Below are 23,422 nucleotides of genomic sequence, written 5' to 3'. Positions count from 1 at the left end.
TGCAGTTTGTAAGTGTTTTCTACCGAAAGAGACAACAGACAATAAATGGCAGGGCTAAATCAACTATCGTGATATAAAAAGTAGGCAAAACTCAACGTCGTAACTCTATGCAAGGGTTTCATGCCTATTTCCCACTTTTTGAAATTACAGGTAGACCTTTCGGCCCATCAGTGAACTTGGTCTTCGCACTTCGGCTTCAGCGTGACCATCGCACTTCAGTGTCACGATCGCATCTCCATCAGTTTATTACATTGTTTAGTTACGAATGAATTATTTTCTATTATTATTATTTTTTTTTTTATCATATATCAGTTACCAATGAAAGAACAAAATTCGGAAAAGGAGTAAAGAGACATTTTTGCAATAATGTACATTATTTCCGATCACATACAAATCAATACATATACCAGTAACCCGAATAATCAACTCCCTACCGATCACTACAAACCCTAGAAAGGTGGAGAGAATCGGAGACGGTAAGGGCTTGAATCATTCGAGTTAAAATACCAGTGACTTTTTCTGCATTTTATCATTTATGAATTCCGTAGATACATACGTATCCATTTCTGTTAGTTTTATTTTATTTTATTTATAAGGGATTGCCTCCCTTGAAAAATATCAAAAACAATGACAGAATCTGTAACAGATAATTCGTTTGAAACAACTGCTGTTAAACTACTCCAAAGATTTCACTTACTGCAACAAGAAAGAGTAGAAACTTACACTTTATTTGAAGAGTACGGGTTTTCATAGCGTTCTTTTTTACAGGCTTTTAGCTAGCTGCGAAAACATAGCTCTATTGTCCTTTGATTTTTTTTTGGGTCCGCAAATATCAAAAATCATCAAAAGGACCTTAAGAGCTACGTTTTCGCAGCTAGCTTTCAGCTCACATTAACGATCATTAATGATAAAGCTCATGTGCGTAGGACGTTCAAATAATTATGACGTCTTGAAAGGCTATTATATTTTTTTTCATTGACTTTGTACCTACATTGTAAATCTATATACATTTGTATCATGTGATCATGGAAGGTACAAAAATCTGACAGTGTCAGAACGTATCTGTAAATTGTGTGGTACTGAGGTTGAGGATGAAATTCCTTTTCTTCTTCAGTGCCACAAACTTTCAAATATTCGTTTCAACTTTTTAAATGAAATAAAACAACGGTTTAAAAAATTTAGTGGTTTAGATATTAAATCACAATTTATTTGGCTAATGTCCTCTGAAGATACTTTCATTCTCCAGAAACTCGGAGAATTATTAGAAAATTCACCTCATATAGGAAATAGTATATATATATAGAAATGCCCAGTGACTTAATCATATTGAATCACTTGTAATCATTTGTATGTAATTAAAGTTGATTGTTCTGCTCCTTGTGGGCGCTTTGATTAGCAATAAAATATATTTGAATTTGTGTTTGTTATATCATTAACTTCTAATGCAATATTATTGATTTAATCAATGTTTAAAAGTCATCAATACATGTATGTGCTAATATATTCAACATTGAGTTTCAAAGAAAAAACAAACTTAAAAAAAATAGAAAAATACTGATACACAAGTTGCATGGTTGTTAGATTCTTTAAACATGTTTAATCTAAATGAAAATTATGAAAATACTATGAAATTTATTCTTTAATCTTGTATTTTTGTCTATCTATTCTTATTTCTGAGAGACAGTCTGCATTCAGAAAAAACAAAACACATTTTTTTTACATACTTTGGTAATTCATTTTTACATATATCATGATATACATACATATTTTAATACAGCTTATATTTTTCAGAGGTTATGTGGCATATTTAAAGGGACATCCAAATTACAATTTCCCTTTGTATCGTCAGCTTGTTCATGAAATAACAGAGACATTCAACAAAATATCAGCAGATATTATAGTGATTAAAACCAGACTTAATGGTGATCATCGACAGAGTGCTGTAGCTGGACTTATCAATAAAATACAGGACCAGGAGCAGAAGAAATTAGAAGCTGTATGTCCATTAATGTGTTTTGAATTATCTCCCTTTTCTAAGTTCTTTTCATGACTGATATTGTTATAAATCATTTAACATTTTATTCTAGAAGGATTTGGTGAATTTGAGCCAAATTATTAAGGATAATTTTTTCACCTTTTTTAAAGAAACATTTTTTTAAAGAAATCTTGTCATTGTATCATGTCTAAGTTATATATGTATAGTTGCAAAACAAAAATTCCAGCCATTCGTTTGATTTAAAATGCATGTATCTTCAATGCCTATTTGTTTTTTGCACTAACTGTTCATGTATACATGTACGTACCAGTGCTAAATCATAGACAACAGCAAGATAAATTTCCCCTGAACTTACTCGGCCATATAGCTTGTCCTTCCATCCTCTTTAAACACATTAAGGGTACTTTGTGGCCTTAGAAAATATCTTTCAACATTATTGCAACTTTACTTAGTAGACTCACAACATACTGTCAAGTAAAGCCTAGGCCCAGGTTTGACAATACTCTAAAAACAAAAAATGGGGCATACTGGTAGTGCTTGTTAACCTTGGTGTTACATAGTAGCTGTTTTCCATTGATTTGATGTTTTTGAACTTTTGTTTTTGCCATTTGTAAAAGAGGTTTTCTGTTTTGAATTTTCCTTGGAGTTTAGTATTTTTGTTATTTTAATAGTTTATAGTATAATTGCAATGTACAATATGATATAGATATACAAGTATCATATTATAACCTTTGGAGCCATTTTCAGAAGATTTACAAAAATTGAATTTCTTCTTTTCTCTCAAAGTTCCATATAGGCAGAATACAACTTTTATCCATTTTTGTCATATATACATGAACATATATATACGACATGGTGGCCATTTTATTAGAAAAATACAATTTACATGTTTATGAAATTTGTATTTAGGTTTCATGTGAACTAGTTAATATAGATTGAGGTATAAATGGCAACTTCTACATGTAAAATAACTAGAATGCACATGATTCATGTAAATGACCCACAATTCTACATTATAAAATCGAAAATAGAAATGGGGAATGTGTCCAAATGACAACAACCCCACCATAGAGCAGAGAACCGCCCAGGCCACCAATGGGTCTTCAGCTGGCCCCTAAACAAATATGTATACTAGTTCAGTGATAATGGATGTCAGACTAAACTCCAAATTATACACAAGAAACTAAAATAAAAATTCATACAAGATTAACAAAGGCCAGAGGCTCCTGAATTGGGACAGGCGCAAAATTGGGAGGGGGTTCTATAGGAATTGAAAATGACAGCAAAATAGAATCTGAAACTCACTTATCAATGGATTTCAAGAAAATCTTCAAAGAATCTAAGAATTTAATATATTTTATGCCATTGAACATTGGATTGTTGATGTGGATTGATAAGTTCTTGTATATTTTATAAATTTATCTTTTCCGTTACAGACTGTACAAAATCAGATAACGAGACAGAATGAAATAGATCATCCTGATGTACCAGAACACAAAGAACAATCTGAAAGCCAAAAAGAAAAGTTAGTATACATAGGCAGATCATGTACTTTGTTTTGCATATATTTAAATCTTTTATAAATCTTACAATTCCTCTTATAATTGAAATAAAGGAAACATCAATATGTTTTTTATACTACTGCAAAAATTAAAAGATAATTAAAAAAATTTGGTCGTATATTGGTATCATGTCGTCGCTGAAGTATTGTTTCCGGATTAATAACTTTTGAATAAGTAACAAGAAATTAGTAAAATTTTAACACAAATTGACAATGTTTATAACCACAAAAGGAAGCTTGGGATTGAATTTGGGGATTATGGTCCTAAAGCATGGATCTCTATAATTTTTTACATAAAGGTTTAATACCACTAATGGAAGGTTGGATTGATTTTAGAAGTTATTGTCAAAATAGTTATGGAATTAGGGGCCAAAAAAGGGGCCCAAAATAATATTAATTTTTAAAATTGAGAAAGGAAATGGTGAATGTGTCAAAGCGACAAAAACCCGACCATAGAGCAAACAACAGCCGAAGGCCACCAATGGGTTTTCAATGTAGCGAGAATACCCGCACCCGTAGGTGTCCTTCAGGTGGCCCCTAAAAAATATGTATACTAGTACAGTGATAATGGACGTCATACTTAACTCGTATTATACACAAGAAACTAAAATTAAAAATCATACAAGACTTACAAAGGCCAGAGGCTCCTGACTTTGGACAGGCGCAAAATTGTGGCGGGGTTAAACATGTTTTACGATCTCAACCCTCCCCCTATACCTCTAGCAAATGTAGAAAAGTAAACGCATAACAATACGCACATTAAAATTCAGTTCAAGAGAAGTCTAAGTCCGATGTCAAAAGATGTAACAAAAGAAAATAAATAAAAATATAAATCAATTGCTTTTAAAAAGCAATTGTAAACGGTCTTGGGGGGGGGGGGGGGGGGTTGTTTGTTTTGTTTGTTTGTTTCTGTAAGGGTAAGGGGTCTATAGTATTGTGTTACCGGAGAAGTTTCATGTTTAGTTTGGAAATTTTTTATTTTATTTTAGGTCCAGCGCGCGCCAGATTGAGGAGACACCACGTGACTTGGGTTTATATTAAGAAAAACTTAGTCTTTTTATTTCTCTTTAGGTGGGTACGTTAAACAGACAACATCTATAGAGATGGAATGTACACAATGTAATTTCTTTTGTCATTGTAGGAAATTGACATTTTGATCACAGTTCACCAGCAGTGCATGATTTGGATTTAATTGATTCGGTGTAACTTTAAAACATGTTTAAGGATTATTTTCTTAAAATGTACATTTTTCAGCACCAGTTTGTAACAGATAAGTTTTTCAATCCAGGAGCGGACATTTTTATTGTAGGATTTCACTGAGATTTATGGACCTAGCAAGCGATTTTTACGGCATTGCCATTTCTTTTCTCTAGGAAAAGTCTTGAGAGATATCGGCACCACATTGTTTTATGAAACTTTAGTACATGTATGCCCTGCTGACTGTAAATTTTGGGATCGATTGGACTTGTAGTTTCAGAGTTTAAGTGATAACAAGGAGGTGGATTTTTTTTTCAGAAGAGATGTAAGATCAATATTAAAAACCAATTGTTCAGAGAACCATTGATGGTCTTTCCACCAGTTAAGACCTTTTTTATATGAAAATATTAAAATTTGGTTTTAAATGTCAATTTTAGCGTCAAATGACAGCTTATTGAACGCTTATTCCAAAAATATATGGTTTCTATACAAAAAGATATAAATAAGGGAGATCATTTTTTACTTCCGGTTTAAAATATGTTACTTCCGGTAATTTTTTATTATTTACTTGACACTGATTCCAAAAATATATGGTTCTATATACTTTTTCATTAATTAAGTACAAAATATAGCTACTTCCGGTTTACAAAAGGTCACTTCCGGTTGTCTTTTTCTAGATCACATTGCTTGCAACCGAATTTAAAAAGTCCCATGTCTTGATCATGTATACATATGAGGTAAAAGCAAAGGTCAAAATCTAGAACGTTACATTTACCTATGACCTTGAGCTCAATTTCGAGGTCATCAACCAAGGACCTAAAATCAAAAGACTCTAGGCCTCTACTATATATTGTTAATGAGTTGTATTACCTTACAACTAATATTAGATATAAAAGGGTGCAAAACTGGCATCAAATGTTTACGTACTCTTTCGACTAAAATTTACGTGTTATGACATGTCGCAACTAAAAATTTAATAAAAATAATTTGTCAATAAGTTATACGGCTTTTGAAAATAAGTGAAGATAAGCCAAAATAAAAATTTATAATATGACCTTGACATTTGACCTTGACCTTATTTTCATTTTTTTGGACCAAGGATCTCAAATCAAAAGACCCTAGGTCTCTATCACTTATGGTTTACCAGTTAGAAATGCATATTCTTATATCAAACATAAAAGGGGGGATAACTCTCATATGGAATCTATATACGGCTTCGGTCAAAATAAAACAGAACATCCTGAGGATATAACGAGCAATTTGGAAAAATAAATTTGTCGGTTTCTTATATGGTTGCGAAGCCTTAGAGATAACAAGAAAAACAGTGTTTTGGGAGATATAACTCTTATTTGGGAAAGTATTCGGTTAAGCAGAGTTGGTTTTAAAAGCGTATAAACTGTTCGATATCATATTCCAAAAATCTAAGCGACATCTTGCGAAACAAAAAAATAGCGAAGGAAAAAAATTAGGCGGAAGAAAAAAAAATAAATAAATAATAATAATCAGAAGAAATCCAATAGGTCTTTCCACGGAGAAGTGGAAAGACCTAATGACCATTATACATGAATAACAACAGACTACTAGCAGTTAACTGACATGCCAGCCCCAGACCTCAATTAAACTGATTGAAAGATTATGTCTTCATCATATGAATATCAGGCACAATCCCTCCCGTTAAGGGTTTAGTATCATACTATCATAAAATATATGAGAAGAACATAACCCGTGTCATGCCAACAACTGCTTTTTAGAAATAAATTTGTTCAGTTCTGATGCAAAGACCCTATAAGTGAATCAATATTAAAGCCAAAATATGCAATCTTTAATGACCTGACAACAGTATCGTAACAATATGTCCCTTTTTAATAAGTCTATTTAAAGGTTTTGTTAGTTTCTGAGGTGAATACTGACATTTTTTAGCTTTATAAAGAATATTTCCATAAAAAATTGGATGTTAAATACCTGAACATATAAGATGTCTGCATGTTGAGTTATATTTACGAATTATTTCCTTATACCGGTGATAAAATTTAGTAAATGTTTCGACCAGTTTGTGATATCAAAAGCCCTAGTGTAATAATTTTTCAGTAATGCATAAATTTCTCTCTCTAATATCTAATACGTTGTTACATACACAAGGGAAGCGTACAAGTTGAGATATATAAACACCATAAGATTATGACAAGGGAACATCACCATCTAAAAATGGATAATTAACAATATGAATGAAAAATCATCTCTTTTATCATAAATTTTTGTATTAAGCCTGAAATTTTTAGATGAATCAGAGAACCTGTTGTTGGGTTGCTGCCCTGAATTGGTAATTTTAAGGACATTTTGCTGTTTTTGGATATTATCTTGAATATTATTATGGATAGAGATAAACTGTAAACAGCAAAAATGTTCAGCAAAGTAAGATTTACAAATAAGTCAACAGGACCAAAATGGTCAGTTGACCCCTTTAGGAGTTATTGCCCTTTATAGTCAATTTTTAACAATTTTTCGTAAATCTTAGTTAACTTTTACAAAAACTTCTCCTCTGAAACTACTGGGCCAAATTTTACCAAAAATAGCCAGAATCATTATTAGGCTATCTAGTTTAAAAATTGTGTTTTGTGACCGGGCAAACCAACCAAGATGGCGTCTACAGCTAAAAATAGAACATAGGGGTAAAATGCAGTTTTTGGCTTAAAACTCAAAAACCAAAGCATTTAGAGCAATCAGACAAGAGGTAAAATTGTTTATCTGGTCAAGATCTATCTGCCCTGAAATTTATAGATGAATCGGACAACTCGTTGTTAGGTTGCTGCCCCTAAATTGGTAATTTTAAGGAAATTTTGCTGTTTTTGGATTATTATCTTGAATATTATTAAAGATAGAGATAAACTGTAAACAGCAATTATGAACAGCAATTTAAGACTCAAAAATAAGTCAAAAATGACCAAAATGGTCAATTGACCCCCTAAGAAGTTATTGTCCTTTATAATCAATTTTTAACAATTTTCAAAAAATTTGTAAATTTTTACTAACATTTTCCACTGAAACTACACCAACAAGTTCATTATAGATAGAGATAATTGTAAGCAGCAAGAATGTTCAGTAAAGTAAGATGTACAAACACATCACAATCACCTTAACACAGTTTTGTCATGAACTGTCTGCTTCCTTTGTTTAATTCACATATACCAAGGTGAGCGACACAGGATCTTTAGAGCCACTAGTTTATCAATACATTAAATGAATAAACACTTTTTTAAAAACTGATTGTTTCTATTAACATGTACATATTTACAATTATGAATATACAATTTACGTTTGTTTTTCAACCGAGAATAGCAAAACATCACGAAGTATTTCGTTGGAGTTTATAAACTACTTTTAATTCCCCTGTGCCATGGTATGCCATCTCCGTTTTTTTCTTAACAAAGCATGGTTGGTAACATGTTATGAATTAACTTACAATTTCGGGATTTTTTTTCTCTCAATTAAACGGAATCAGACAAAAAATCACTATTCTACATCAAATACTTAAAGTACGGTTTGATTTTTCATAGAGTCCATTCAGTAAAAGAAAAAGCAGTCAGGACGAGTAACTTGGGGTGGGGGAGGGTGTAGTCAATGAACAAAATATGTGAATTAAGATTTTTTTTAACTCCTGAGGAGACATTTGAATTAAATATTTCGATGTGAAAACTGTTAAGATTTTTCAGTTTAAAATTTTGTTATCAATTGCAGAAAATTATAAAACCAATGAATTTCACATGTACATTTATAAAAGCTAGAATTGTGATTGGATAATCAAGAACACAATCATGTACGCGAATACGACGATGGAAGCTTTAAACAACCTTGACCAGCTACGTGAATATTGATCAGTTCATTCAACGTTATAGTACGTGTGTTCTATTTCGCAGGTGTGAGTTTGAAGGTTTGAATTGACCAATGAAAACGATCGTTCCTTAAAGAGTTAATCTAATAAAGTTTGTTTGGCTCAAATTTTTTCAGAATTAAGTGCAAAAAAGGGGGAAAACTAGGTATTTCTGGTCTATGGAGAATTAGGACAATTTAAAAGCTGGGTAAGGGAGGTAATTCTTAAACATTTAACTAAATGTTGGGTATGTTCGGACTTACCTCCCTTTGATAGTTTTTACATATTACATAAGAGTTATAAAATGTAACATTTGGCACCAATATATGTCCAAGAATAGAATTTTACTCCTTTTGACTGATGCCATTGTGAAAATATTGACCTTCATTTACAAAAACAGTAACTAGAAATATGATTCTTTTGCATAAATTTATACTCACCAAAATATATGATTTTCTGCATTAATTTGCTGTAGACTTGATACAATTGCAACACATTTTCAATTGTAAAGTGAAAAGTAACTCAAACAGCAATTTCTGACCCTTTCAAATGATTTAACAGCATTATCTGAAATGCATCACCATTTATGTCATGAACTCCTCACTATTTAAATGATTTATTTTCATTTTTTTTAGGTTAAAGGAAATAGTTAATAAAATTAATGAATTTTTGGAAGAACTAAAATATGAATCAGAAGAATTGTATGCTGAAGAAGAAGATGAGAATCTTGTTGAAAGATGACACCATTGATATGTAGTCAATAGTTAAATTCTTAATTCGTGTCAGTGAGAAAAGAAAACTGTGTATGAAAGATTGATAATTCCAATGCAAATAGTCATGCACATGATACCAGAAGATATGAAAATGAAAACAGAATTGTTTTATAAATGTTAACATCATATTGTATTATTGGAAAAGGAGATATGGTTTTGTAATTTTCAGTTACTTTTATTAGTTGTCTATTACATTATTATCATTTTATAAATGAATAAAAAATTACCACATCCATTAAAAAAACTTTTTAAACTAAATATGTTATCCCAAAATTGATTATATAGATATAAGAAGATGTGGTTTGAGTGCCAATGAGACAAATGTCCATCAAAGTCATAATTTGTAAAACTAAACCGTTATAAGTCAAAGTACGGTCTGCAACAATGAGCCTTGTCTCACATTGAACAGCAGGCTATTAAAGAACCCAAATATTACTAGTGTAAAATCATTCAAACGGGAAAACCAATGGTCTAATCTATATAAAAAATCAGAAACGCTTTTGAACAACATCAACAAACAACAACCACTGAACATCAGGTTCCTGACTTAGGACAGGTGCAAACAAATGCAAACATTTTAATAGATACCAACCTTCACCATTACCCGAAACAATAATGTAACATTGCAATGCAGAAAGACACACCATATAAAATCAATTTAAATGGCTTAACACAATGAAAAGACATAGAATCATATTCAAAACAGTGTGGTCCTGGCCATTGATTGACGACCTAAATTATCCCATTGACCGGGACAGATTAGGTGAACGTTTGTCTGTAACGACCATTGCTCACTTCTTACTAATTATAGAATTTAAACTGTGGGGTCACCAAAGGTTCTTAACGCCTTTAATAATAAAATAATTCGAAAAATTATCCAGGAATAACCTTTATGTTTTGATTTATATTATTAATATAAATCAATACATCGTATTATTCCGGATTCGTTTTTCGAATTGCTTTCTTTATGTGTTGAGAACCTTTGGTGACCCCACAGATTCAGTGTCTATAACAAGAACATAGTGAGCAGTGATTGTAACCGACAAACGTTCACCTAATATGTCCTAGTCAATGAGATAATTTAGGTCGTCAATCAATGGCCAGGACCACACTGTTTTGAATATGATTCTATTGAAACAGGTGTTACATTTAAGCTAATCTATCTTCTAAGATGGCCCCTAGAGGAACATAGTACTGTAAGGGAATTACATACAAATGTCTTCATTTAGATAAGAACTAAATGGAATGAAATGAAACATGGCATACATGATCCTTGTGAGGTTCTGACCAAGTTTTGTTACTTTGTATCGTGCTGAGCAAGTGGTGTAACTTTTAGGCGATCAATCTTCCAAGAATGCGGACAGCAAAGAATTAGTTTAATATAAGACCCTCTGGGAAATACATACGATTGTTTTTTGAGAGAGCCACTGAATAGAGTGAAACCAAACATGACATAAATGTTCTTAATGAGGTGCTGATCAATCAACCGAGATGGCTGCCAAAGGGGGATTCAGTTTAACAAAGAACCCTATGGGAACTTATGATATATACAAATGTTTTCTTCTAGAAAACCGCTTAATGGATTGAAACCCAACATGGTATGAATGTTTCTTTTGATGTGCTGACCAAATGTTACTTTGTAGTTGATTTGTCATCAAAGATGACTGCCAACAGGGGATGTAAGTTTAACATAGAACTCTATTTGAAATACATACAAATGTTTTCTTCTATGGAAACAGAGTAGACTAGACGGACAGGTAACCAATCTATCTTTCTGTAGGATTTGTCTACTTCGAAATGAGGGTAGTATACCTTACATTACCTAATAATGACTTCACGGTTTAGCTAGAAAGCAAGCTAACCAGCCTACACACGTAATGCAATCAGCTGTAATAGGCCAATTGAGAACTTAACCTGATGAAATCAATAATTACACACTTCTACATAGCAAGGGTGAATTTGCATCTGAGGTGACAACTGAAATTTACAATACAGTGCTTCAGTACTGACGTTATATATATATAACATACATTTTCAAAATGTCCCTGTTGCAAAATGGATGAATATGACCTTTCTGTTAAGCCATACGATGCCTTTTGATCATATAGCTCCTACGTCTACAAACTTTTACATCCATAGCATTCAAATGATAAGATGATCATATAATTGTTGGAAGCATCTTATCGCAGTTCACTTGAAATAAAGGGTACCAAAAATATGTTCATAGCTGACAACGAAGGTCAACTGTGAACTTAATTTTACAAAAAAAGAAATGATTTAAGCTTTCGAGTTGTGAACCATTTATTTGTAGCAAGATTCCAGTAGTTCATTCATATGGAAAAAAAAGGTACCAATTGCCAGAATAACTTAAAAGTTTTGTATGTCATTATAATTACTAGTAGGTTGATCGTTATGGAATATTTATGTCACAGATTTGAATTTCTACAAAATCAAGGCGTATAAATATTTTTTTTTTTTTTTTTAATAATCTCATTGGTATTTTTATATAGTCATAACACCGTGTTAACTAATCGTCCCACGGTCATATCATGTCTTAAAAAAGACCGCCAGACGTCAGGGCAATCACGGACTGAACTAACACCTGCCTCATTGATTATACTCATTTACGTATATTCCAGGTTTACGTATTTATCGCACACTCAAATGAATTATTTTGTTAACAGTTTGATAATAACATTCTATTAACGCAATTTCTTCCTCTTATACCTAATACGGGGATTTTTCCGAAAAAGATAGTACATGCATTTATATTTGATGCAATAAGTGAAATTACACATTAACGGCTTATAAGTATTTCAGACATTTAGCTTACGAGTATGCGTACATTTCCCTTGATTTAACTGAACCATTGCTTTCACTTTGTAAAAATTAACATCAGGAAAAGGTACATAGGGAAATGAGTACCAGTTAGACCCGTGTTTCCAAAGAGTTAGAAGACAATGTTGATAAAATGGATTTTCAATCAAACCTGTATATGAAAACTATTGCATATCTTTTTCTTTTTTTTTGTAATGAGTTAATTGACAAACGTACGAGTATCAATATTATATCTGTCAAAAATACGGTAATTTGTCCATTGTGACATCTGCAAAATCAAACCTTGACAAAACCAAATATGATTTTTCTCAAATCACTTGACAAACTTTAAAATATAGATAAATGATAACTTAAGAAAACACAGGCTGTCTAGAAGATATCTTAATTTAATTTACTTAACAGTTTATTTGTTTTAATTGAATACTAGTTGGAACTAGGGGTTCTAGTAGGAGTATGCTTATTTGCTATGCTATTTTATTTTTGTTTATAAAATACGATGTTTTCGATATAACAAATTTTCTATAAGATAGGTACAATATTTTCTTGTCCATTTTGCAATTTTGGTTTGTATATGTTGGTGTTTCTTGCGTAGTGTTTTTCGGTGGCTTCCCTAAACAGAAAGTTAAACTATTTCTACGTTGAATAGTAGTTCAGTTTTTGCACTATTGTATAAATCCGTTTACTCAATTCTTCCCATACGTCAAATACTTTTGGGCGTCAAGTCTAGAATATGTGTTCTGTGGTTTAACTGAGTCCATACAGAAAGTACATTTATTGCTTTCTACATCATAACTTAATTTTGTAGACATTCATTTGTTCCGAATATCTGTGAGTGATCTATTATTGGTGCCACTTTGAAGTTTTAGTTATGTAAGATGACATTTTAGTATGTACCTACACTATATCACAGATAACAGCATATATCTTTGTAGATCAAGGCAATATTAGTATACCGCTGTTCGAAACTCATAAATCGATAGAGAAAACAAAATCTGGGTTACAAACTAAAACTGAGGGAAACATCAAATATAAAAGGAGAGTAACGACACAAAAGAAACACTTAAATGCAACACACACAGAACTATAATATAACAATGACAATTTTCCTGATTTTTCAGGACATTTTAAGAAAACAAACGGTGGGTTAAACCTGGTTTTGTAGGATTGATGACCATTTTTCTTTGATTTGATATTTGTTTTTTTTATCATTTAGAAGTCTATAAATGTCTTTTTTTCAATATAATTCAATTCAAAGTTTTATTCAAATATAAAAAAAGAAGATGTGGTATGATTGCCAATGAGACAACTGTTCACAAGAGACCAAAATGACACAGACATTCACAACTATAGGTCAGCGTACGGCCTAACAATGAACAAAGCCAAAGTCATTTTTTAATAAACTACATAATCAAAAGATCTAGTAAGCTTTTTAAATCGACCGAATAACATAACGTATAAACACATGCACTAGTCACGAAACAACACAATTTTAAACATACAGTGCATAGTAAGATACCATAAATGACATATAAAAGTTAAAAGCATAGTATGCTCAATAAAGTTTAAGTATATCTTAAGACATAATACAAGCTAGATATAAAAATCATAAACAAAATAGTCACACAATAAATTTAAATAACAAAAAAAAAATCAAAAAAAAAAACCCCACAGGCATACATTACTATATGTATGCACTGCACTGGCATGCAGCTGTAATTTAGATCATACGTTTGTACCAATAATGATTTTTTTTAATTGGTTCAAAGATGTTTCCATTCGACAATGGTTCGGTAGTTCATTCCAGATTTATGCAGCATTAAAGCGAAACGATCTTAACCATACCTTGTAGTTCTGACTCTCAGGAATTCTGCTGTTTCCTTCGATCTTAAATCATACTTATCTCATTTGGAGAGTTTCAATTTTGATATCAAATTAAATCATGAAGATAGCTTGGACTTTTTTTGTGAATTATTTAAAAAGTTTCTGCTTTAATAGATTTTATTCTTCTTATTTCTAACGAAGGTATTTTTTTACTTTTCTAGCAATTTTTTCGTATCCTAATCTTTCTACATGAATCTAAGAGCTCTTTCTGGAGTTTTCGTCCATACTAAAAGGTTTTCTTTCGCTACTGTAGTGCCAAAAATACTGGACAATAGTTAAAATTCGAAAGAATGAATGAGCTGTACGCTGATGACCTCCATAGCCTGTTTAGATATTTATCCATTCGTTTAAGAATATTTTAATGTACACGTCTTGGTGCCTTATACATATTTCAAATATATGATTGTCAAATTTTAAGTCCAAATCTATAGCTATTCCAACAAGTTTAACATTTTTTCGAAAAGAAATGTTGTTTCCATAAAATGATTTAAATTAAATGTCAAGTTATGTTTTAAAATTATTTGTCTTTTTCCAATGACTATAGTCTGGAATTTGTTAAGATTAGCCATCATTAAATTTACTGAAAACCAGATTATCAGATTAAAACTATAAGTTTCTAAACCTTAAACAACTTTATCTGTATCATTATTTCTATATGATATATGTAGTGTTATCATCAGCCTAATTAAAATCATGTACACAATGAAATATGTCATTATGAAGACATTGAAAAGAACTGAACAAAGAATTGACCCTTGTGGTACACCCTTAAACATACCATCCCATTCACTGTATGAATTTTCAATTTTGATACGTTGTTTTCTGTTTCCTAAATAACTTTGTAATAATTTTTTGAGAAAATTTGACAGACCTCATGCTTTCGTATTTAGAAAAGGTAATTTGTGTGGTAAACAATCAAATGCTTTAGCAAAATATCAGCAATGAGTTTGTTGCTTTTTTCCGTTTTTTATTTTACTTGATTTTCTTATTTTAATAAATGCTGTATTCAAGAATTCCATTATGTATAGCTCATTAATAATTTTTTTCATAATCTAGAGTTATTCTTTTTTTAAAGTTGGAAATCCTGAGCGGCTTTAGGTTGTCTAGAAAATTGAACTTTCAATTGATTAGTTAATTAAAATTCTAATAGGATGATTATGTCTTTTTGATATTACTGGTTGTGGCATTGTTTTTTTAATTTTGAGCGAAATATTTTCATATCAAGTATATTTTTTTATGTTTAAACTATTTATTTGTTTACCCACAAACTGAGTCACCTTCTCTTCTGTTATATATAAGTTTAAAATACAACTCATTAAAAGCATTTTTATTTTCTTAGATTTGTATTATACTTTGATAAACGTCATGTGCTTCAGAGATGGTTTAGTCAACAAAACATGTGCTCTAGAGATGGTTTATAGATATAAAACGATGATGTGGTATGAGTGCCAATCAGACAACTCTCCATCCAAGTCACAATTTGTAAAAGAAAAACCAATATAGGTCAAGGTAAGGTTTTCAACACTAAGCCTTGGCTAACACCGAACAGCAAACTATAAAGGGCATAAAAAATTACTAGTGTGGAGCTATCCGAACAGGAAAACCAACGGTCTAATCTACATAAAAATCGAGAAAAGAAAAAATACATATGAACCACATTAACAAACGACAACTACTGAACACCAGGTTCCTGACTTAGGACCGTGCAAACAAATGCAGCAGGTTTAAAAGGTACCAACCTTTACCCTTACTTGAAATAATAATAGTGTAACACCAACATCATAAGTCAACATCTGCTTCAGATGTGGTTTACGTCAACAAATGCTGCAGAGGTGGATCATGTTAACAAATGCTGCAATGATGACTTACATCAAAATGTGCTGCAGAGATTGCTTGTATCAACATGAGCCTCAGAGAAAGTTAATGTCAACATGTGCCTTAGAGATGGCCTACGTCAACATATGCTGCAGAGATGTTTAACGTCAACAAATGCTGCAGAGATGTCTTGCGTCAACGGGTACCTCAGAAATAGTTTACGTCACTATGTGCCTTAGAGATGGCTTACGTCAACATATGCACCAAAGATGGCTAACGTTAACATATGATGCAGAGATGACTAACGTCAACAAATGCTGCAGAGATTGATTACGTGAACATGTGCTTCAGATATGGTTTAAGTCATCAAGTGCCTCAGAGATGGCTAACGCCAACAAATACTGTAGAGATGGTTTACGTCAACAAATGCTGCAGAGATGGCTTAAGTCAACATGTGCTGCAGAGATGGCTTACGTCAACATGTGCCTCAGAGAAGGTTTATGTCAACATGTGCCTGAGAGATGGCTTACGTCAACAAATGCTGCAGAGATGGTTAATGTCAACATGTGCCTCAGAAATGGGTTACGTCAACATGTGTCTCAGATATGGCTTACGTCAACAAATGCTGCAGAGATGGTTTACGTCAACATGTGCCTCAGAGCTGGTTAACGTCAACATATACTTCAAAGTTGGCTCACGTAAACATATGCTGCAGAAATTACTAACGTCAACAAATGCTGTGCTACAGAGATGGTTTACATCAACATCTGGCTCAGAGATTGCTTACATTAACAAATGCTGCAGAAATGGCTTACGTCAACAAATGCTGCAAAGATGGCTTACGTCAACAAATGCTGCAGAGATGGCTTACGTCAACAAATGCTGCAGAGATGGCTTTCGTCAACATGTGCCTCAGAGATGGCTAACGTCAACAAATGCTGCAGAGATGGCTTACGTCAACAAATGCTGCAGAGATGGTGTTCGTCAACAAGTGCTTCAGAGAAAGCCTTCGTCAACATGTGCCGCAGAGATTGCTAACGTCAACATATGATTCAAAGATAGCTAACGTCAACATATGCTGCAGAGATGGTTAATGTCAACAAATGCTTCAAATATGGCTATCGTCAACAAATGCTGCAGAGATGCCTTCCGTTAGCAAATGCTGTATAGTTGGTTTACATCAACAAATGCTGCAGAGATGGCTTACGTCAACAAATACTGCAGAGATGGTTTACGTCAACATGTGCCTCAGAGATGGTTTACGTCAACATGTGCCTCAGAGATGGCTTACGTCAACAAAAGCTGCAGAGATGGCTAACGTCCACAAATACTGCAAAGATGGCTTACGTCGACATGTGCATCAGAGATGGTTTACGTCAACATGTGCTTCAGAGATTGCTCACGACAACAATTGCTACAGGGATGGCTTACATCAACAAATGCTGTAGAAATAGCTTACGTCAACACATGCTGTAGAGATGGCTTACGTCAACAAATGCTGCAAAGATGGTTTACGTCAACAAATGCTGAAGAGATGGCTTACGTCAACATGTACCTTAGAGAAGTTGTATAACAACGTGTGCCTCAGAGATGGTTTATGTCAATAAATGCTGTAGAGATGGCTTACGTCAACGAATGCTGCAATGATGGTTAACGTTAACATGTGCTTGAGAGATGGCTTACATCTCCAAATGCTGTAGAGATGGCTTACGTCAACAAATGCTGCAGAGGTGGCTTATGTCAACATGTGCCTCAGAGAAGGTTAATGTCAACATGTGCTGCAGAAGTGGCTCACGTCAAAAAATGCTGCAGAGATGGCTTACGTCAACATCTGCTGCAGAGATGGCTTATGTGAACATATGCCTCAGAGGAGGTTTATGTCAACATGTCCCTTAGAGATGGCTTACGTCAACATATGCTGCAGAGATGGCTAACGTCAACAAATGCTGCAGAGATGTCTCACGGCAACGGGTATCTCAGAAATAATTTACGTCACTATGTGCCTTAGAGATGGCTTACGTCAACATATGCACCAAAGATGGCTAACGTTAACATATGCTGCATAGATGACTAACGTCAACAAATGCTGGAGATTGATTACGTCAACATGTGCTTCAGATATGGTTTACGTCAACAAGTGCCTCAGAGATGGCTAACGTCAACAAATACTGTAGAGATGGCTGACGTCAACAAATGCTGCAAAGTTGGTTTACGGCAACAAATGCTGCAGAGATGGCTTACGTCAATTTGTGCTGCAGAGATGGCTTACGTCAACATGTGCCTCAGAGAAGGTTTATGTCAACATGTGCCTGAGAGATGGCTTACGTCAAAAAATGCTGCAGAGATGGTTAATGTCAACATGTGCCTCAGAGATAGGTTACGTCAACATGTGCCTCAGAGATGGCTTACGTCAAAAAATGCTGCAGAGATGGTTAATGTCAACATGTGCCTCAGAGATAGGTTACGTCAACATGTGCCTCAGAGATGGCTTACGTCAACAAATGCTGCAGAGCTGGTTTACGTCAACATGTGCCTCAGAGCCGGTTAACGTCAACATATGCTTCAAAGTTGGCTCACGTAAACATATGCTGCAGAAATTACTAACGTCAACAAATGCTGCAGAGATAGATTACGTCAACATGTGCTACAGAGATGGTATACGTCAACATCTGGCTCAGAGATGGCTTATGTCAACAAATGCTGCAGAAATGGCTTACGTCAACAAATGCTGCAGAGATGGCTTACGTCAACAAATGCTAAAGAGATGGCATTTGTCAGCAAGTGCTCCAGAGATGACCTTCGTCAACATGTGCCTCACAGATGGCTAACGTCAACATATGCTTCAAAGATGGCTAACATCAACATATGCTGCAGAGATGGTTAATGTCAACAAATGCTTCAAATATGGCTATCGTCAACAAATGCTGCAGAGATGCCTTACGTTAGCAAATGCTGTAGAGATGGCTTACACCAACAAATGCTGCAGTTATGGTTTACGTCAACAAATGCTGCAGGGATGGCTTACGTCAACAAATGTAGATTGTGAAAAACTACTTGGTTTATATATTGACAAAAACTTAAATTGGAATCAGCAAATAGATCAAATGTCAATTACTATATCAAATAGAATCAATTTATTACAAAAGATAAGAAAATATTTACCTATGCATATACGTATTATCTATTTTAATGCTTATATTCTGCCATTATTTGATTATTGTTGCAATATATGGGGAAGTTGTTGTGAAAGTGGAATAAATAAACTTAATAAGTTATTAAAGAAATATGCTAGGGTTATAGTAGAAGCTGACATAATGACATCATCCAGTTTATTGTTTAATAGTTTACACTGGTTAAATGTGGAAAAACGAATTCAATACCAAAAGGCAATACTTGTATTAAATCAGTTAATGGCATGGTTCCTAACTATTTAGAAGAAAATTTTCATTTTACTGATAATCAAAACTATCACTTACGTTCAGCTGATGAAAAACTATTAAATCTTCCAAAACCAAAACAATTTTTTTAAAGAAAACATTTACATATTTAGGTTCTCAAATACGGAACAGTTTACCAAATGAAATCAAAATGAGTGATACACTTGTATCTTTTAAAACAAAATGTTACAAATTTTTCATCAATTGTGCAAATTAATATGCCTTTTCATTATTATTTCAATACAATTGTATATTGTGTATAATTTAACTTTATAATACTGTTTGTACTTATAACTATGTTATAATTATTTTGAGGACTCTCAGGAAGATTAGTTTTTAACTAATGGGATCATCCTCTTGAAATAAAGATTATTTATTTATTTATTTATTTATTTAATGCTGCAGAGATGGTTTACGTCAACATGTGCTTCAGAGATGGTTAACGTCAACATGTGCCTCAGAGATGGCTTACGTCAACAAAAGCTGCAGAGATACATTTGTAGCTAACGTCCACAAATGCTGCAGAGATGTCTTAAGTCAACGTGTGCCTCAAAGATGGTTTACGTCAACATGTGCTTCAGAGATTGCTTACGACAACAATTGCTGCAGATATGGCTTACATCAACAAATGCTGTAGAGATGGCTTACGTCAACAAATGCTGTAGAGATGGCTTACGTCAACAAATGCTGCAAAGATGTCTTACGTCAACAAATGCTGCAGAGATGGCTAACGTCAACATGTGCGTCAGAGATTTCTAACGTCACCATGTGCCTCAGAGATTGCTTGCGTCAACAAAAGCTGCAGAGATGACTAACGTAATCAAATGCTGCAGAGATTGATTACGTCAACATGTGCTTCAGATATGGTTTACGTCAACAAGTGCCTCAGAGATGGCTAACGTCAACAAATACTGAAGAGATGGCCTACGCCAACAAATGCTGCAAAGATGGTTTACGTCAACAAATGCTGTGGAGATGGCTTACGTCAACATGTGCTGCAGAGATGGCTTACGTCAACATGTGCCTCAGAGAAGGTTTATGTCAACATGTGCCTGACAGATGGTTTACGTCAACAAATGTTGCAGAGATGGTTGATGTCGACATATTACTCAGAAATGGGTTACGTCAACATGTGCCTCAGAGATGGCTTACGTCAAAAATGCTGCAGAGATGGTTTACGTCAACATGTGCCTCAGAGCTGGTTAACGTCAACATATGCTTCAAAGTTGGCTCACGTAAATAAATGCTGCAGAAATTACTAACATCAACAAATGCTGCAGAGATAGATTACGTCAACATGTGATACAGAGATGGTTTACGTCAACATCTGGCTCAGAGATGGCTTATGTCAACATATGTTGCAGAAATGGCTTACGTCAACAAATGCTGCAGAGATGCCTTACGTCAACAAATGCTGCAGAGATGACGTTCGTCAACAAGTGCTTAAGAGATGGCCTTCGTCAACATGTGCCTCAGAGATGGCTAACTTCAACATATGCTTCAAAGATGGACTTCGTCAATATATGCTGCAGAGATGGTTAATGTCAACAAATGCTTCAAATATGGCTATCGTCAACAAATGCTGCAGAGATGCCTTACGTTAGCAAATGCGGCAGAGATGGCTTACGTCAACAAATGCTGCAGGGATGGTTTACGTCAACATGTGCCTCAGGTAGCACTCCACAGTTAGATGTGTAGTTTCGCATTTTGGCCCCTGTGAATTTTTCAAATATGAGAGCTAGTGTGCAATAAAATTCATTTTTGGATAGCTGAGTATTAAAATAACCTTTGTATTGGGTTTATATGAACATCAAGGTTAAGTAATGTATGTAATATAGGCTGTTTTCTGTATGACAGTCCGTATTTGCATGTCCCTACCATACACTGGTCCGGCAATTATTGCAATGTTTTTTTCCAACTTTTTATCGCACGAACTTTGTGATTGGATTTTACGAAAAAATGAGGCGAAAGACACTCATTTTTTATTTGATCATTAGGAAGATTTAGGGAAACAGTTTCTGAAAAGGTATCACTCAAAGGCATTGAAATTCTAGTTTGATCCAAATTTTTGGGTGAAATGTGACATGTTCACCCCCCTTTTTGCAATATTTTATGGGAAATAAATGCAGAATGTTGCCATGGATACACATAAAAGGAATTAATTTTCACCCTTTTCACTTTTGAAAATCAAATCTATGGAAGATACTGATTACATACATATGCACATGTACAACACAAACAGTTAGGTTAATGTATTAGAAATCCAGGAATAGGAGATGATAAAACATTTTGTGGCTCATTTTTAATTTTATTTTCTAACTGTGGAGTGCTACCTCAGAGATGGTTTACGTCAACATGTGCCTCAGAGATGGCTTACGTCAACAAAAGCTGCGGAAATGGCTAACGTCCACAAAGGCTGCAGAGATGACTTACGTCGACGTGTGCATCAGAGATGGTTTCGTCAACATGTGCTACAGAGATTGCTTACGACAACAAATGCTGCAGAGATGGCTTACATCAACAAATTCTGTAGAGATGGCTTACGTCAACAAATGCTTCAAATGTGGCTTACGTCAACAAATGCTGCAGAGATGGCTTATGTCAACAAATATTGCAGAAATGGCTTACGTCAACATGTGCTCCAGAGATGGCTAACGCCAACATATGCTTGAAAGATGGCTTACGCAAACGTATGCTTCAAAGATAGCTAACGTCAACAAATATTGCAGAGATGGCTAAAGTCATCATATGCTTTAAAGATGGCTAACGTCAACAAATGCTGCAGAGATGGCTTACGTCAACATGTGCCTCAGAGATGGTTTACGTCAACATGTGCCTCAGAGAGGGCTTACGTCAACAAAAGCTGCGGAAATGGCTAACGTCCACAAATGCTGCAGAGATGTCTTACGTCGACGTGTGCCTCATAGATGGTTTCGTCAACATGTGCTACAGAGATTGCTTACGACAACAAATGCTGCAGAGATGGCTTGCATCAACAAATGCTGTAGAGATGGCTTACGCCAACAAATGCTTCAAATATGGTTTACGTCAACAAATGCTGCAGAGATGGCTTATGTCAACAAATATTGCAGAGATGGCTTACGTCAACATGTGCTCCAGAGATGGCTTACGCCAACATATGCTTAAAAGATGGCTTACGCAAACGTATGCTTCAAAGATAGCTAACGTCAACAAATACTGCAGAGATGGCTAAAGTCATCAAATGCTTTAAAGATGGCTAATGTCAACATGTGCCTCAGAAATGGCTAACGTCAACATGTGCTTCAGAGATTGCTTACGACAACAAATGCTGTAGAAATGGCTTACTTCAACAAATGCTGAAGAGATGGCTTACGTCAACATTTACTGAAGAGATTGCTTACGTCAACATTTGCTTCAGAGATGGCTAACGTCAACATATTCCTAATAATTATCTTATATCAATATGTGCTCAGAAATGGCTAACGTCAACATGTGCTTCAGAGATGGCTTACGTCAGCATTTGCTTCAGAGATGGCTAACGTCAACATGTGCTTCAGAGATTGCTTGCGTCAACAAATGCTGTAGAGATGGCTTTTGTCAACATATGCTGCAAGATGACTAATGTCAACAAATGCTTCAAATATGGCTAACGTCAACATGTGCTCCAGAGATGCCTTACGTCAACAAATGCTGCAGAAATGCCTTACGTCAACAAATGCTGTACAGATGGCTAATGTCAACAAATGCTTCAGAGATGGCTTACGTCAACATATGCTTGAAATGTCAACAAATGCTTCAAATATTGCTATTGTCAACAAATGCTGCAGAGATGTCTTACGTTAGCATATGATGTTGAGATAACTTCCATCAACAAATGCTGCAGAGATGGTTTGCGTGAACAAATACTGCAGAGTTGGTTTACGTCAACATATGCTGTAGATGTGGCTTACGTCACAATGTGCTGCAGAGATGGCTAACGTCAACATGTGCCTCAAAGAAAGTTTATGTCAACATGTCCCTCAGAGATGGATTACGTGAACAAATGATGCAGAGATGGCTTACGCCAACAAATGC

At 34.2% G+C, this 23,422-nt stretch overlaps 1 protein-coding gene across 1 annotated transcript; it reads left to right on the top strand.

The window, feature by feature from the left end:
* The first annotated feature begins 567 nt into the window (after positions 1–567).
* Positions 568–9,623, top strand: LOC134687571 (required for excision 1-B domain-containing protein-like). The gene is made up of 4 exons (XM_063547973.1): positions 568–737; positions 1,792–1,996; positions 3,433–3,521; positions 9,258–9,623. Exons 1-4 carry the CDS (start codon positions 628–630, stop codon positions 9,361–9,363), a joined length of 510 nt encoding a protein of 169 aa, XP_063404043.1. The 5' UTR covers positions 568–627; the 3' UTR covers positions 9,364–9,623.
* Positions 9,624–23,422: the final 13,799 nt, after the last annotated feature.

Source organism: Mytilus trossulus, chromosome 1 (assembly GCF_036588685.1).
Source record: "Mytilus trossulus isolate FHL-02 chromosome 1, PNRI_Mtr1.1.1.hap1, whole genome shotgun sequence".
Taxonomy (NCBI): Eukaryota; Metazoa; Mollusca; class Bivalvia; order Mytilida; family Mytilidae; genus Mytilus; species Mytilus trossulus.
The sequence above is the reverse complement of the archived record's forward strand: the minus strand, read 5'-3'. Positions and strand labels throughout refer to the sequence as shown.